This window comes from Sus scrofa, chromosome 1 (assembly GCF_000003025.6).
Source record: "Sus scrofa isolate TJ Tabasco breed Duroc chromosome 1, Sscrofa11.1, whole genome shotgun sequence".
Classification (NCBI taxonomy): Eukaryota; Metazoa; Chordata; class Mammalia; order Artiodactyla; family Suidae; genus Sus; species Sus scrofa.
In genome coordinates this window covers 42,889,667-42,908,250 of record NC_010443.5, presented here as the reverse complement: position 1 = coordinate 42,908,250, position 18,584 = coordinate 42,889,667, and the positions used below count along the sequence as shown (strand labels likewise).

Here is an 18,584-nt window from a genome sequence, read left to right as displayed (position 1 = left end):
CTGGCCTGGCTCAGTGGGTTAAATATCTGGTGTTGCCACAGCTGTGGTGTAGGTTGCAGCTGCAGCTTGGATTCTATCCCTGGCCCTGGAACTTCCATATGCTGTGGGTGCCAATAAAAGAGCCAAATGTGAGGATGTTGATATTATTGTTAGTACTATTTGCACTGGCCATTTAAAAATTCAGCACTAAGACTTTTGGTTGATGTTGCAGGAAATAATGTCTTTTATGGAAACTGCTCAAAAATATGACCTTTACATTCTCATAATCCAAACTGCCTGTTTGTTCTTGTTTCAGTCTAATGAATCATTATAAAAATCACAGTACACTTACTCTCCAATCTTTGTGAGAAAAGCATTTCTGGGTGCATACTGTATGTGCTTTTCATTGTGTGAAAAAACCATGGCTCCACAGTACTCTGATGGGCTTGCACCTTACTGTAACTCCAACAAAGGTCCTGCCAAAAGCAATTAAATTCTGATCTGAATCAGTAATTTTATTAATTATATTTAGGCAAGTCAATTACTTGTTTGTTTAACTTATTTCTTATTATTAACTGGTTATAGGCCATTAATGTTCATTAATATACCAAATTAGATTTCACATCTTCTGTATCATACACTGGAAATAACACCAGTCCACACTTCGACCTGTTAAAAAGATCAAAGATTGCTTATTGCAATCACACTCTCCTGTGTGACTTTGGAAGTAGATAAACATTCAAGAACCATTTATGAGCTTGCTAATTCCTTTTTTTCCTCTCCTTGCCTTTAGCAGTAATATACAGCTCTGACATGGAGAGCCCTCAGGAGTACTGTCTAAATGAAATTCTTACAGTTGGGTGGAAAATAACTTATGAGAGGGATAACTTTGTTCCAGGGTTTGGGTACAAAGAGTGAGACTTTTGCTTAACATTTGGGGAGGAGGAATAGGGAATGAGGAGAGCTGAGAACTGGAGACACATACAGAGAGAAAAGTAGGGAGAGAAACAACATACATTTCCTATTCAAAAAATAGCATTTTAGCTCCGTAGGCTCAAATTCGAACTAAAGGACTCATGCAACATCTTTGATCAAGAAAGGCCATTCATGGAGTTTCTGTCGTGGCTCAGTGGAAAAAAATCTGACTAGTATCCATGAGGACATAGGTTTGATCTCTGGCCTCGCTCAGTGGGTTAAATAAGGATCTGGCATTGCCGTGAGCTGTGGTGTAGGTCACAGATGTGGCTGGGATCTGGCATTGCTGTGACTGTGGCATAGGCCGGCAACTACACCTCTGATTAGACCCCTAGCCTGGGAACCTCTACATGCTGCAGGTGTGGCCCTAAAATAACAACAACAACAACAACAACAACAACAACAACAACAACAACAACAACAACAACAACAAAAAGAAATAAAGTCCATTCAATGTACACATTTGTTGACTGCCTGGAAGAGTGGGTGCCGTCTATTGATATGGATTGAACTCAGAAGGAAAAAACATTTGCTTCTCACAGTTCTGGGGGCTGGGAAGTCCAAGATTAAGGTGCTGCAGATTCGATGTCCTGTGAAGGGCTCTCTTCCTGGTTCACAGATGATCATCTTATTGCTGTGTCCTCACTTGGTGGAAGGGATGAGGAGGCTCTCTGGGGTCTTTTCTTGTAAGGACATTAATCCTATTCACAAGGGCTCCACCCTTATGACCTAATATCCTCCCAAACTCCACCTCCAGAAACCTTCATGTTGGGAATTATGTTCCAACGTGGGAATATGGGGGACACAAAAAGTTAGAACATAGTACATCCTCATTTATTAGATGATTATTATATACTATGAGCTAGAGACAAAGATGAATAGGTATCATTACACTATTTTCTCTAAAAAGGAAAAGAATAACTTAGATATTGTTTTCTAGCAATCAATTTTAGACTTGAAAGTTGTTCCAATTTGTCACCTAGTATTAAACATTTGTTTCACCCAATCTCCTAAATTGAATATTTTGGTTGTTACAACTTTTATAAATAACAGTTGTTTATGGAGTAGCAACAACTAGCTGAAAAAAATAATTTTGCAAAATGAGAAAAGTTCTACTCCCAATTCTGAAAAAATGGACAAAAATGCTTGAATTTTGGACCCACAATTGTTGCCAAACAACACCATTCCACAACAAAATAATCAAACTTGGCAACAGTGACTGAGGGTATTAATTTTTGACCAAATTATGGTACAGACTGGGCTTCTATTTGTCCAATTTATGAAGTTAAATTGCTTTTGCCAGGTTTTTGTGGTCTAAATCACTGGTAGAGAGAGAGAGACTGGCAACAAATAATTGCAACATAACGTAATAATTATACCCATATAGGCTTATCCAAGATCCTGATAGAACTAAAAAGAGGAAGACAGGGAGAGGCTCATAGGAACATTTGAACTGAGCTTGGAAGAGTAGCATTTCCCTCTAAACCCAGTGAAGAACACAGAGCAAAATATTCCAAAATGTCTTTAAGCACTTAAAACAAAATCACATGAGTCTATGCGGGTTAATACTATTAAACTAATAGAGTCAGTGTTTTAAAAAAAAAAATCTAAGTTCTCTCTCTTGCAAGATCATTTACTTTCATCATTTTTATGTTCCACTAAAAACTAGCTGATGTATTTGAGTTGGCAGATAAAGGCTTAGGAAAGTGCTACTATCAGTCATGTAAAAAATTGGAGTTAAGGCCCCATTGTGATCCAAAGCAGGGTGACAAAAGTTTTATCACTGACATCTAAAAGAATCATTTTGATGGCCATGCCTTCTGCAGGTTTTATCTGGGGCCTCTCTGTCATTCTATTCTCTGAGAACAAGTACTTCATGGACTCACAGATTTCCTTCTCTGAAGTCTATTCTTGGACTGAAAGCACTCAAACTTTTTGGATCTTTCAGGGATGGGCAAATGCAGCTTCTTACCAGCAAGTTCATTGCTGAGCTATGAAGACTCAAAATTTTTGCCCTGCAGCTCAGACAAGACTTATGGATCATTGCAACCAGGGCTCTCAATCTGTTAGTTTCTAGCAGCTGGTAGTTTTAGGCTTGTTTTTTCCAATGACAACCTCTCAAGCTAAACAGAGGTTCCAGATGGTGAATCTAGCTATTACTGATTCTGCCTGCCATTTCCCTGTTTTCTCTATCTATTCCCTGGACTTCCTCATTGGCTCTGCATCCAGGGAACTACATTTCCCAGACTTCTTTGCTCTGTTTTCCTGGTAGTCTTGACCAATGGGAAGCCTTGGTAGAAGATTGTTAAAGGTAGGAGAAAAGGAAAAGCCAGGGTCTTTTCTCCCATTCATTGTGCTTCTAGTGCAGTCTCTAGCAGTTTTATCACCATCATGATTCTAGCTCCTATTGAACTATTCCTTCCCACTGTGGTCTCAGTTTTTGCTGTTAAGTCTTCTACTGTCTAGGTCATGCTTTGACCATTTCTCCTCTCTGGTCACATCACCTCCACCTTGTGTCTTTTCTGCTCCTGCCCCAGAGAGAGGGCAAACTATACTTGCTCATTTCTGAATTGCATCAGAATTCACCATTCACTGTTCGGCTTCTCAGCGTCTCTATCACCTATGTAACTGATTCTTTGTGTTAAATTTCTTCTTTCTGAGACAGAGTGATTTCTGTTTTCCTGGCTGATACACCACTTGTAATAAAAGCAAAGATTATGACCATAATGGAAGCTGAAGGGATTCTCACTTTAAACTAATCTCTTCACAATGCGATTCCTGCTATTGAGAATCTAGGAATCTTGACATGGTAACCTTAGAATCACAGAAAAAGAAGGTTTCCCCAACTCCCTTTGAGATGTAGGACACATCAGTAGTTTAACCAAAGGTGTCAGGGCAGATCCTAATATGTACTGGGAAGCTGCCAAGTAACCTCTGTCTAGTGGAGTAGCAATTGGTACTTGTTTTTGGGTTTTCATCACAGGAAGAAAGTTGCAGTCTTACTGCCAAATGGATTTTTTTTCCTTGGTTCTAGCTTTTTATAGAAATATCATGGGCAAAAATGTAATGTAGCATATATTTGCAGGGGAGAGGGAGGGATATGTACATCTCGTTTTTCCCTTTATACCTTTTACTCCAAAATAGAATAAAATCTTATTTTAGAGAGTATTCAAGACTCATTTTAAATAGAATATCCTCTACAGTTAATCAATAGATAAAGACTCTGGAGAAGTCTTTGCTCTTGCTCAGACCTGCTGAATCTCCTATTTAAAGAATGAGCTGTGTATAGGAGCCAAGAATGCTTTTTGGTTTGGCAGGCTTTATCTGATCTTTGGGAGAGGTTAAAAGCCCAGATACACAAGGTGGAAATTTTGAAACTTCTCCTTAATGCAGTCATCACTGTATGAGGAGACAGAAAGAAGAAAACAATCTACACTCCACCTTTTTTAAAAGAGCAAAATAAATCTGAGATCGTATGAAAAAGCATTATATTTACTTACCTCTTCATCATGGTTTTGACATATTATATAGTTACTACCTAGTGTTTAAAGAAATCCCGTGTATTGTTTATAATAATGACGAAAGTCACTTTCAGATTTTCAGGGATGGATTCAGCTCTCTGAGACGCTTTGTTTTTCCTCGCTCTCTGTTATTTCCTCATTGAGATTATCACCTCCCCTAGAAGTTAGAGACAAGAGGATAAGGTAGTTGGGAATGAAAATTCTAATCAGTCATTTTTTGTCACCTGTTAGAATGGCTGAAGAAAGGCCAGTGTGCGAAAGGAAAGCTACACTTATTAGAAATAATATAAAAATATTAACTACTAATAGGTTTGCTTTGGTCCTAGAATCCTTGGCCCTTCTTACTAGAGAGGATTACAAAAAGAATGCAGTAACTATGGAGTTCTTTCTTCTTTACATCACTGGCAGTGTCCTCAGGTGTTTCACTGACCAGAAGAAGCCAGTCTCAGATGTGTAAACAGCCTTTATTTATGGGGGCTCAAACAAATAGCCCTCATCCCCCCTCAAAAAACCCCAAATACACAAACAAGCCTAACCCTAACATAAGAGAGTATGTTCATCTTACCAACACTGTGTAGTCTAGAAGCAATTAAAGTGGAGGAATACAGCTTGGACTCCTGTGGGTTTTCCCTGAGACAACTGATATATTTTGAACATACTAAAGATGAGAAAACTGTCCTAATGTAGGTGAGTTTGCTTTTGCAAGTACAGTGATGAAAATTTTCTAATGACAGCTTATAATTAGGTATCTCACAGTTAAGGTAAACTACTAGATTACCCACTAAAATTAGAATTGCATTCAATTTTGCAGAGAGAAGTACCACTTTGAGTTAGTAGGGCTTAGCAGGGGCTGTGTTCTATGGCAGGTAAAATTCTGATATATCTTTTGAATGAAAGTTTAAAACTAATTTTTCTCTATTTCCTCACGATTTGTTCATTCTTTACCAGATACTCTCTGAGTGCCTTCTTGTGCAAGATGGAAGGGTGTACGTAACAAGAGTTGAAAATAAATATGTGCCACATGCCATAGTAAGTGCTGTATCTACATTAACGAATAAACCATGGCATCGTCCTTTTAAAATTTTATTTATTTTTGCATATTTGCCTTTTTTTCTAGTCTTTAGCTTTATGCCAACAAGAAGAAAGTCTAACTTGCTCTTTGTTGAAGCTTTAGGACCTAAGATGGTGCCTGAAGCACTCCGGATTGCTTAATAAATATTTGTGAAATGAATGAACGAGCTAACAAATAATGCTACTAGAGTGTGAAGCATGTGAACAGGACTTTGCATAAAGTTCTAGGGAGACCCCGTGAAGCAAGAACAAATTGGGGGAAGAGAGAAGAAGATAGATCACAGACATGTAAACTGACACTTAAAGGAAGAGTAGATATTTTGCAAGAAGAGTAGAAGACAATCAGGGAGGCCCACTTCAGGTAAAGCACAGAAAAGTGAAGGCCAATGGGGTTGTGGCCCAGGGAAGGAAGGGGAGCTGGGGTACTTGTTATGCAGAATCTGGGGCAGAACTGCAAGCCTCTCTTCCAAAGTCATTAGTCTCCCCTCACTGAGGGGTGGGCTAGGAACCAGAAGAAAAAGGAAGCCTCTTTCTCACATAACTCATGTTCTCAGTGCTGTAAAAACAACAGGTTTTCATTGGATGTGGTTAGTTTTAACTCACTGTAGGTGATCTTCAAACATGTAAGCTGATTGTGGAAGTAGTACTGGCTGTTTCAGAAGTTTATTTCAGCAATCTTTCCTAGTTCATAAAATTGATTTTGTTGGTTTCCAAAGCTACTCTGGGATACAAACAAAACTATACTTCAATTTAAAAGCAGTTCTTAACTTGCAGTCACTGTTTTATTTTCACTGGATTATTTGAATACATCAATGACACAGTTGATAATGGTGTTCTTACTAGTGCAACAATCATGCAGGTTGATCCCTATTTCCTTTCTCCTGTAAACGCTAAAAAAAAAAATTCCTGTTCTTCAATAAAATTGTAAGTGGAAAAGCCTTCAATTAATGCATCTTACTGGAGTGAACAAAGAGCTTGATGTTTCTGTTCTCAGGTCAGAAAATAAGAGCCAAACTCTGACCTTGGAAGATGAGCATGTGTTTGAAGCAGTCTGATTGAAGGACAGCATCCAAAAACGCCTAGGGTAGATGGAAACAGCAAACAAAACAATAGCAAATGTGTTGTCATAACAAAACAAGCTGGAGGCTCCCCAAGGTAGAGAAGAGATGATTCTTTTGTAGGACATAGCTAGAAATAGGGGCTAGAATTTACTGATTGAAGGCATAATCCTGCCAGGTACAGAGCTAAGAACGTGTATGTATATTAGCTATTTTAATTCTCAGGACATGGATCTTACTATTCCTGTTTTACTGATGAGAAAACTCAGGTCTTGATATCTTGTAATTTGGATGCAGTGGTCTCTAGTCCATGGATGGAAAATTTCTGACTTGAATATTGCTGTTTTCTGCTCCAGCATCCACAACAGACATCATTGCAGGCATGGTCCAGCTGCTTATTTGTGCTGATCACACCTCTCATTTTATAGATGAGGAAACTGAAATGTGGAGTTTCTAAGGCTTCTTCCAAATCATGCAGAAGTTAATAACAGCCAAGCTTGGAACTCAGTTGTCTTGATTCTTATGAAGTCTTCTTCCCATTGGCCCAAATGTACTATTTCCTACCTCTTCTCTACTGCATCATCTAAAGAAAAGACGCTAGAGGGATTTTATTTTAATGGTGGTGTTTAAAATGTATACAATTTTGCAGCTCCTGGCCAAGACTATGTTAAGTCAGGAAGTTATCAGTTTAGAAAGAGCAGATAAGAGTGTGACTAGCAGTGAAATGTACTTAGGGTTTATTTAACTAGTGAGGTTAAAAGTGTTATATTGGCTGTCAGAGTGGTGATGAGGTTTTGCACAAAGAAGGAAGAGACTTAAGTTGCTTCCTCTTCTGTCACGTACTGAATAGAGGCCATGGGTGCCAAGATACTGAAGCTGGTATGGCCATGAAATGAAACCAATAGCACTGTGCCTATCCTAGGAATTGGATATGGTGACCTCCCATCCTGCTCTGAGAGGTGATTCTACGCTATGTGTTTCTACTTTCTGCCAACAACTACAAGAGCTGAAAGTCAGGAACCTACACAGTTCCTAAAGATTCTGTGTAAGAGGATCATTCATCTACTTCTCCTAGGAGAGTTAAAAACCAAAACAAAATCAAACAAAAAACAAACAGACAAAAAACTCTCAGGTTCCAGTCATTTTTGAAAATGTTATTTGTACATCAGTATATGTTATGGCCCTTTTTGCAGAATTATGAATTAATATGTGCTCACGGCCTAAGGCCAAAATACCCCAGGATGTGGACAAGTTGTTATGTATCTATCACTGTTTTCTTTGTTTGTTTCTTTGTTTGTTTTCGGCCATGCCCATGGCATGTGGAAGTTCCTGGGCCAGGGATCAAATCTGTGCCACAGCAGCAACTTGAGCCACAGCAGTGACACTGCCAGATCCCTACCCTGCTGAGCCACCAAGGAACATTCACTATTTTCCAAGCTTTCACAGTAATTTACATTCCCTGGGGAATTAAGAGGATCTGTAAAACAAATTTACTTGTAAGTAATGGCATGTTTTAAAGGGATTCAAAGTGATCATAATAATGACAAGTTAAAAAATCTTTGATGATTAGCATTGCAATGAATGTAAAAACACAAGACAGGGGAAATGGGTGGAAATGAAGGTGCTTTTCAGAGGTCATTTCTGAGAACATATTGTTACATGACACGTGGACAAACTAGGAATTCTGTGTAGCCTGTGCAAGTAACAGTCATGTTAAAATTCAACAAGAACAGAAGGAGCAATTTGAGAACTGACTTTAAAAGCAACTGTTGGGAGAAGAAAGCAAATGAAACAGTTACCGAATAAAAATAGAGGTGATTGAAGTTAATACTTTATAAGATTCCCTCAATAAGAAAGAGTTGTTTAAAAATCCAATGTAAATCTGTTTCTAAGAGGTTTAGGGGTATGGCTTACCGCTCAGAAATGCTTTTGTAAAAGGATGAATCTACATTTTCAAAGGGATCCAAATTATATTTCAAGTTGCTGTTGTGCTTAAACCTTGAAGTAGAAACAAAAATTCAGAAAAAGGTACATATGCTTGTCATGACTTTCTCATTAAACAGGGATATTCCAGGCCCCCCTCCCCCTACCACTTTTGATTTGCTCAATTAGGGTAATAGTCTGCAATCTGCCTTTTAACAAGACTTACTAGTTCTGGTATAGGTAAACTGTAGCCCACACCTTGAGAAATACAGCTTTGGACCAATTTCTGAGGGTGAATTCTGAATTTATACCTTTATTTTGGAGTGGCTGGTTGTATATACCATATGCTCACATACATTGATCTTTCTTATAAGCATAATTCTTACTAAATCCCTGTGTCTGGTAGCACAGAGACAGAATAGAAAACATTTCTTGACCTTGGGAAAATTTCCCAGTTTCCTCATTTTTAAAATAAGAGAGTTGGACTAAATGCTGTCTAGACTCCTATGGAGCTCTAATACTTTATATGCATATCTGATGCCTGGGAATTATTTTGTAAAGATTATGACTCATATATTGGCCAATGTGGATGGAATGAGCCAGGAAAAAACAGAGATCAGTCTTTGGGCTATTAAATCAGTTAAAGAGATTAAATACGGTTCCTCCCTCCCTCTGTCCCTCACATTTCAGCCTGCAACCTAAGGAGTTGGGATGGCAATTAGATATATGAACTCTATGCTTAAATAACAAAGATTTTGTTTTCTTAAAAATTTAAGCAACTGTCTATATGTAATTATCAGAAATTAGATGTATTGATTGCCAAGCTGCCCTCTGTGTAGATGGCTGAAAATTAGTATACATAATGCTGCTTAGAATCTGTTTAAATAATCCTGTCACCAACAGAGTAAACACAAACAACATCATTTGTGTTACAAATAATTGAATTTGGAAGGTTCCCATTGGACTAACTATGCTGAGTGAAAAGCCAATTCCTTTACTTGATGCTGTTGAAATAGCTTTTAATTTTTCTCCATGAGACAGTGCCTGTGAAGAGTAAACTATTCAAATAGTAACGCTGAAGAAATGATTAAACTCAATATTAAAGAAATCACGACATAAATTTTTTTTGGTGTATATTTTACACAAGACCATCCATACATGGTAACTTAGTGACATAAATGGCATAAAAAAAATCTGTTGGTTGAGAATTTATTCTAGTTATAAACACTAACATACTCTATACTTCCTTAAAACTACTCTAAGTAGCAATGAAAAAATTTCCCATTCTTTTGATTATTTATTTAAAACAACAACATGTTGGGTAACACCAGTACTTCCTATTTAAAAAAAATGTACTGCTTGTGGGAGTTCCTGTCATGGCTCAGCGGAAGAAAATCCCACTAGGAACCAAGAGGATGAGGTTCGATCCCTGGCCTCACTCAGTGGGTTAAGGATCCAGCGTTGCCATGAGCTGTGGTGTAGGTTGCAGATGCAGCTTGGATCCCTCATTGCTGGCCAGCAGCTATAGCTCCGATTTGACCCCTCGCCTGGGAACCTCCATGTGCTGTGGGGGTGGTCCTAAAAAGACCAAAAAAAAAAAAAAAAAAAAAAAGTCATTTGCAAATAGCTGTATCCAAGCCTCTGAGTATAAGGTAGAACCTCATTCGTTGGCTCACCTCTTAATGGAACATTCAGTGGGTACTACAAAGGGCTAAATGCTGCTCTAGGCACTGGAGATGGAAAGGGGAGAAACCTAATAAAGTAACTTTCTATTCATGTGGGACTTAAAATCCAAGAAAATCCAAGAGATTAGACAGACAATAAACACATAAGGAAATACTTGTTATATAACGAACACAAAACAGAAAGTAAAATGGAGTAAGGGGCAAAGGGTGATGGGGAATTTTAAATTGATGTAAATATAATTCTACATATGGCTCTGGCAAGATGCCTGAATGCAGGGAGGAGTGAGCCACAAAAACATGTAGGAAGAGAGTTCTGGGAAGAGAAAACAGCACCCAAAATGTCTGAAAAATTCTAAAAAGTACAACATGACTGCGAAAAGCCTAGGCTTTTTTTGGAGTTCCCATTGTGGCTCAGCAGTTAGCGAACCTGATTAGCATCCATGAGGACGTGGGTTCCACCCCTGGCCTCGCTCAGTGGGTCAAAGATCCTGCATTGCTGTGAGCTATGGTGTAGGTCGCAGACTCAGCTTGGATCCCGTGTTGCTATGGCTGTGGTGTAGGCTACAGCTCTGATTCAACCCCTAGCCTGGGAACTTCCATACACCATGGGTACGGCCCTAAAAAAAAAAAAAAAAGTCTGAAAAGCGTAGGCTTTTTAAAAAAAATATTGGAAGCTGGAAGCTCTCCTGTAGCTTAAGTTGTCTTTCCCACTAAGCCTCTTTTTTTAATTTTTATTTTATTTTATTTTTTTTTATAATTTTTTTTTAAAATTTTCCCACTGTACAGCAAGGGGGTCAGGTTATCCTTACATGTATACATTACAATTACATTTTTTCCCCCACCCTTTCTTCTGTTGCAACATGAGTATCTAGACAAAGTTCTCAATGCTATTCAGCAGAATCTCCTTGTAAATCTATTCTAAGTTGTGTCTGATAAGCCCAAGCTCCCGATCCCTCCCACTCCCTCCCCCTCCCATCAGACAGCCACAAGTCTCTTCTCCAAGTCCATGATTTTCTTTTCTGAGGAGATGTTAGCCTCTTTGATCACTCAAATGCCAGTGACTTTTGTTCCCCTGAACTTCTACAGCAGAATTTAATTCATCAGTTAACACAACAAAATGCTGTTTTGTTTTGTTTCAGTAGTGGGGGGAGTCTTATCTCCTCAATTGCATGGTAAACTTAAGAACAAAGATCACCCTTATGCTATTTCTGATGCCAAGGGCCTTCCTATACGCTGTGTGCTCTCATCCTATGTTACATTCCTAATCAAGGGATTTGATTAACCAAAGGGGGTGTATGCAACATTATTTTCAATTTAAAGGTTTTGTTTTGGTTTTGTTTTGTTTTCTGCTTTTTAGGGGCCCACCTGCAGCATGCGGAAGTTCCCAGGCTAGGGGCTGAATCTTGGAGCTGCAGCTGTCAGCTTACGCCACAGCCACAGCAACACCAGATCCAAGTGGCATCTGAGATCTACACTATAGCTTAAGGCAATACCAGATCCTAATCCAATGAGTGAGGCCAGAGATTGAATCGGTATCCTCATGGATACTGGTCTGGTTCTAAATCCGCTGAGCCACAACAGGAACTCCCTGCAATTTAAAGTTTTTAACAGGAAACATTTCCTTGTCACAATTCTCTGGGTGTGGTATGGAATCAATGTGAGGATCTAATAATTCCATTTGCAATTGTATGTGCTCACCCCAACATAAACAAAAGCTTACTTAAAAGGAGAAAAACGTAACAACTGAGGAGATATAGTAAAAGGCTTTATTTACAATAGAGAAATTTTACAAATATAGTTTTTAAAAATTATGTGTCAATCTATTCTGTTTCCCATAATATTAGAGATTTATATAAAGTTAGAAATGACAATGGATTTATGTACAAATCAAAAACAATCAATGGAAAGAATGGGTAATACATATGAAGGCGTCATTACAAACATGACTGAGTTCTGTAAACTGTCATACCACTTATAGGTGTAATATTAGTTGTAAAAGTATACCATAACATATGTGGAAACACAAAATTAAGTGCTACTATAATTATTTACCTTTTGGGATGTGAATACCGATGTAAACTTAATTGTACAGGTTTTGCGGAAAATGAATGAACATCAGTATCTACCTAAGGACTTAAGTTGTTTAAAATAATTAACATAAAATATAACTTTAATTAAATAATATCACCATAATACTAATCTCTTATTTCTTCCACATTTTTGGTATTTTGGACTTAGGCTTAAAAAAAATCTGAGTTCTAGAACTGAAATAACTTTGCTCTTGCCATTAGCTGAGCAACACAGATAGTACAATCTTGCCTATTTATACCAGAATTCCAAAGGTACATCACAGTGCAGTGTGTACATAAAGCCTGATTTTAACATCCTATCTGCTTCAGAAAGACCTATCAGCTTGTGCTCTTTCAAATCAGATTGAACACCAAAGACAATATATTAACTTAAATTGTTAGTCCAAGGTCATTCAATTTTTTGGCCCAATGTTGACAAGAATCTTCTATATTTTTCCTTTGAATCCTGGGAAAACAGGACTCTTACTATCCATTAATTTCATAAGGTGAGCTGAAAATCAGAGTGGGAGAAATTATTCTGGGCTACAGAAACAGAGTAACAGCAATCTTGATGTGTAAAGGATCTGTTTCACTTACTAATTTTATTGACTTATTCTTTGACATGTACCAATGTATAATATTGAAAAAAGGGCAGGTCACACAAAGTGGTCCTTTCAGACAAAGGAAATCTTTTGAAACACATTCAAAAGCTAAAATAGCTAAAACAATTAAATCTGCTGATAAAAAATAAATATCTTGAAAAATATTAGGTTGAACCACATGATATTGAATAGTTTTTAAACTACAGATGTTTCATTTTTATACACTTCATCCTAATACATGGGGTTGCACTGATCTATTTGACCACTGTAGTTGAAATGCAGATGGTCAAAATCTTTGTACCTCAGTATATGCATCATATTAGCCTTTTATCATATGGTTTATATAATACAAACCATATGATAAGAAAATGCAAGGTGTCACCAAATTGATTCTTGGGAAAACCATTCATATTTCAAAAAAAAAGCTTTGAATATATAATTATTTTGATCTGCTATAAGATTATAGGGGATCAGGAGTGTCCATTCCTATGTATTATTTCCTTTTTTTGTAAAAAAATTTTTATGGCTGTGCCCATGACATGAGGAAGTTCCCAGGCCAGGGATTGAATCCAAGCCACATCAGTGACAATGCCAAATTCCTAACCACTAGCCCACCAGGGAACTCCTCCTACAACAAAATATAGTATATACTAATTTGGCTTAAAAGTTTATTAGATTTTCTTCAACTGACCATGAATAGATACATTGGTAAAGCTTATTTCAGAGTTAAATCCTGCTTCCATAAACTAAAATGAAAATTAACCAGTATATGATCCAGAGATGACACAGGATATTTAAAGTAAAACTTGAGAACAAATGCCCAAATTAAGAAACACTAATATAATTAAGCAACAGAAATATATCATGGATCCAATGACATGAAGTCAATAGGAGATGTTCCTTTTGGGATGATTTTCTAATTTGAATTACAATGTGAGTAAAGTATTTTAGAAGACATTCTATCAAATAATGATAGACCTGCATAAGGAGGCTGTCACAGTTATAAGATCTGTCTCTGGTGGATAGACGAACCAGATTACATGAAATCGAAAAGGAAAAAAGCTTTTTTTAATTATTTATTATTATGGCTTTTTGCAACATGGCAAAACATTACAGCTTAAAGCAGACATCATCTCCTCATAGAGGAGGAAAAAGTTTTGCAGTCAAATCAAAACTATAATTAAGAGGTCACCGGTATACCATTCTATTCAGTTTAATAAAAATGATACTCCACCTTCATGAATGCCAGAGGTAACAGATTTCTTTTAAAAAACCAACCAACCAACCTGTGACTCACTGACTGAACAATAAAGTATACAATAAGGAATTTAGGTCCATCTATGCCTATGATAATAAACATAAAAGACTGCAAAACAATTTTAGAACTTAGAATCATCAGAGACCTATTAATAAAAATTGATCATGTGCCTGAACGTTGGAAAAAGAATCATTAAGGTATGCAGTGAAGGGAATGGAAGAAAGAAAACATATAAAATATCTTTTTATTTCTCATTGTCTTCAACTTTCTTTATATTCCTAGAGAGCACGGGGAGAGGATGTGCCTCGGTATTGAAGATCCAATGTTCCAGTGGAAGCAGATCATCATCAGAAAATATTAAGTACAAATATCTGGAGAGAGAAACATGAGTAGGTGAGGCCCGAGAGACTCTGTCAGTCAGTGCAATCACAAAGATACAGAATAAAAACCACCTCCATGTCTCCATTCATCTTGGGGTGACCCGGGGACAACGGTCAAGAAGACCAAGACCCTGAGGAGTCTAGTCATTCACGCTGAGGAATGAAGCTGCTCTGTGCTTGGTTCTCGTGGCCGAACTGCGAGATGTGGAAGCGCACCTGCAGTTACTGCCGCGTGGAGAACAGTGCTCAGAAGCTGTCATGCTGGATGTTACTTGAATGTGTTCATGATAAAGACAACCGGAAAGAAAAAGAACACCTGCCCACCATATACGTTCCGAATAAATTTTTACTTACTTAAGTGTCTCTGCCAGGAAGAAGCTCTGCTGCACGTCGTCGTAGGTCTGTGCACTCACATAAACGTCCCTGAGGCCAGAATAGCCTCCATTCACCCTGCAGTGTTTTTCCAGGGCCTACATCACAAAGAGGAGGGAAAAGATGATGGCATGTCAGGAAACGGATTATCCCCAATTTTTTCTATTAGAGTGTCACATGTCAATAAGGATTTAAATTGAACAATGATAGACTGCATCAATTTCAGGTGAAAATTAAAAAAAAAAAAACAACGCATAGCATGTAAATGCAAATAACATATGAAAAGTTAAAGGACATAAGGACAATATAGCTCATCTAACTGGAAACCCTTCTACAGTTAGTTTTGGAATGATTTTTCAGTGATGTTTATCATTTCCTCCTATGGTCTCAAGCCGGGGCCATCAAACTATAGACCCTAGGCTAAATCCAGCCTGTTTGTTGTTTTTGTAAATAAAGTATTATTGAACCACAGCCCACTCACTTGTTTACATACGGTGTGGGGCTGTTTTTTTCACTATAATGGCAGAGCTGAGAAGATGCACATGACCCCCAAGCCTAATTCTCTCTGGCCCTTACAGGAAAAGTTTGCTGAGGCTGGTCCAGAGAGAGATTTGTTACTGTCAACTGGGATTCTAAACCACTGGTTGAGAAGGCGTGCTGGATCCAAAACAGCTGCTAGGACCATCAGAACATCTTATTCCTTAAAAACTGATTCTGGAGTACTAAATAGTAATATTGGTGACTGAGAGACGATAAAGGGAGAAAATGGAAAGCAGTGAAAAACATGGCTTGTATCTATTTCTGAAATACATTTTTCTTTTTTTTGGGATGGAGAATATGGGATGAATACACTAGTAACCACTGTCAAGTGAAACACACACACACACACACACAAAAGCTACAAGTTGAGAGTTATGTTTTATTTGATTGACTTTCTGAGGACTTCAAGCTTGGGACACAGACTCTCAGGTAACGCTGAGTAAACTGTTCTAAAGAAGCCAGGGGGGAGTTCCTGTTGTGGCTCAGAGGAAACGAATCCAACTAGTGGTTGTGGATTCAATCCCTGGCCTCGCTCAGTGGGTTAAGGATCTGGCATTGCCATGAGGTGTGGTGTAGGTCGCAGATGTGCCTCAGATCCTGCGTTGCTGTGGCTGTGGAGGAGGCTGGCAGTTGTAGCTCCAATTAGACCCCTAGACTGGGAACCTCCATACGCCATGGGAGCAGCCCTAAAAAAAAAGCAAAAAAAAAAAGAAGCAAGGAGGAGTTAGGATATATAGGAGTTTTTCCAACAAAAGACCAGGTAGTCAGAACATCAAAGGATAACTGCTAATAAAAGAAAACCAGATATCTCAAGTTAAGGAATTTAGCACTCTTCTATTCTATGTATGTGAAGATGCAAAAGTCTGGGCTCACTGAAAGCATTCCTCTCATTCACGCCTCAGCTATCTGGGGCCGGTGTCCTGTGTTGCCTCATCCTGAGTTTCCTCAGGGTGTCCCATTGGGGGTGGGGTGCGGTGGGCAGCCACAGTGGCTGACTACTAGATGGGGGGCATCCTGCCTATGACATGAGTTCCCTCAGGCCTTATAGTTAGGGTGGTTGTAACATGATGGCTTGATGGCTGTACCAGCCTTGTTTACTGATGGAACAGGCAATAGTCTAGTATTAATGAGTATTACCGTCAGAAATGGGGAAAGACACGGGTTGGACAGCGTAGGAATGAAAATTTCCCAACAACCTAAAACAAAGTGTCTTCCACTTTGTCAGCTGCCGCTAACTTGACTGCTGTTTGTTTTTGGAAATGGTGTTGGTTTGCTTTGCTAGTTACCAAGCATGTCCATCTCTAGCAAAGTTATTTTCTACTCACCACATCCTATCACTTCTACTAACTATATGGTCAAATAAAGATTTCCATTGTATAAATGTTGTCATTGGAAATCTGGTCTTAATTCAGAGACTGTGGACAGAAATAACAAAGTGTAAGTATGAACCCCTTAAAATTTGCAATGAGATAAAGAAGACAGGAAACATGAATAAGAAAAAGTGACTCTGAGCGTCTCATGTCATTTTTCATTTGTTTTTCAGTTTTCTTTTCCAAATCATAACTGTATTTTTTTATATATATAATTATATTCCCTTTCCTTCCCATTCAGCTCAACTACCAAGAAGATATGGCATAGATCTTGGTGTATTAGTTGGGAAAAAAATCTTCATAGTCCAGAAAACGGTTTTGGAGGAAAACATGGCTCTAAGAATGTGGAGCCTGGCAAAGGGGAGATGGAAGGTGAAGGCAGGAAGCAGGAGCGCTGCGCAGAGCACTCGGGCTTCCATCCGCAGACACTGATAATGAGGATATTGATTTTGCACCCTAGGGCTGGAGGGCAGAAGGGAGAGAGCATGGGGCTGTGAGGAGAAGCATTTAATTACCAAGTTAAAGAAAATCTAACTGGCAGGCTATGTGAATAAAGAACACATCTCATGATTTGGTACTTTATAAAAGCCCAGAGGAAAATAAGAACAATCAACTTTAAAGAAAGGCTTCGATTATATTCTCTGTTACAGGCCAGGAACTAAGTGGGGAAAAGCCTGAAGAAAGGAACTTTCAGGTCCTATTATATTTTTCTTTCCTTCCTTGGTTGATAACAGTTCTTTTTGAGAAAAAGTCAAATACCAGATACATGGAGGAGGCCAAAGATTATTTACAAAAGCAGGGGGGGAAATATTGGCACTTAGAAGAAGTGGGTAAATTTGTCGTTACTGAACATAAATGAAATCCTATCTCTGGACATTTCCTAAACAAACAAAAAACCAAAAAAAAAAAAAAAAAAAAAAAAACAAAAAACCCTCCAAAACCCCCCCAAATGAACAGATATTTCATCCAGAAAAGTTTTTCTTGATTTGTCCCTGAAGTTTTTTGGTAATAAAGAGAAAAGCTAATGAGGGGGCCAGGCGTGAGAAGCAGCCACCTCTCTGCATCATAAAAATTTCTATAAGCACCTTCTTTTGTTACAGAAAGATAGATTTTTTTTTGGGGGGGGGGATAGGCACTGGGCAAACATTGGTCATCTTTCCAGTTCCCCTCTAGTCATTCTTTTTCTCCCCCAGTCCTAATGCATTAAGCCAGTGAAGGCAAGAACTCCATCTAATGTTTGAGAGGAGGGAGCTGAGTCCCAGTGTCAGACTCCCTAACCGTAGCCTCAGAGTTTCCTGGCCCCAGGCAGCACCCCTTGTCTCAACATGAGGTTGTCCTGAAAATAAAGCAAGATGAAGACATGCTTAGCCCAGTGACACAGGCCTTTCAGAGGCTTAGAGCGGCCTAATGACTTTCATTTTTTTGAGGCTTTTGGTAAATTAAAAAGGAAAAAAAAAGGGGAGGGGGGAGATGTCAAAGAGGTATTTTTAACTTTCAAAAAATGAAAACCTCTCCTGTCAAGTGTACATTTTAAGACTTTAGGGATGTGGAGCTGGGGACACACAACTATCCTGGGCCCCTGTCACAGGCCCTGGTCTTAGAGTTTCTCTATAGCGGAAGTGGTCCTGTGTGCACGAGGCTTAGTCTGATCAGAACATCATTTCACCACAATCTATTCCTGAGACTTTCAGCCTCTGGGCATAGGGTTCCTCTAAAAACAGAGCCCAGGGTTGGAAGCAGGGAGATTTGGGGTGGGGGTAGGTGACATCAGGAAGTGAGTG

General features: G+C 38.5%; 1 protein-coding gene across 2 annotated transcripts in view; it reads right to left on the bottom strand.

Annotated features, from left to right (window-relative positions):
• Positions 11,961-18,584, bottom strand: part of MAN1A1 (mannosidase alpha class 1A member 1) — a 166,569-nt gene continuing 159,945 nt past the window's right edge. The window contains exons 12-13 of one of the 2 annotated variants that reach the window (XM_021082358.1): positions 14,876-14,991; positions 11,961-14,512 (exon numbers count right to left, since the gene is read on the bottom strand). In XM_021082358.1, coding sequence (XP_020938017.1) covers positions 14,386-14,512; positions 14,876-14,991 — 243 coding nt within the window. In that variant the 3' untranslated portion in view covers positions 11,961-14,385. 2 annotated transcript variants of the gene reach the window in all.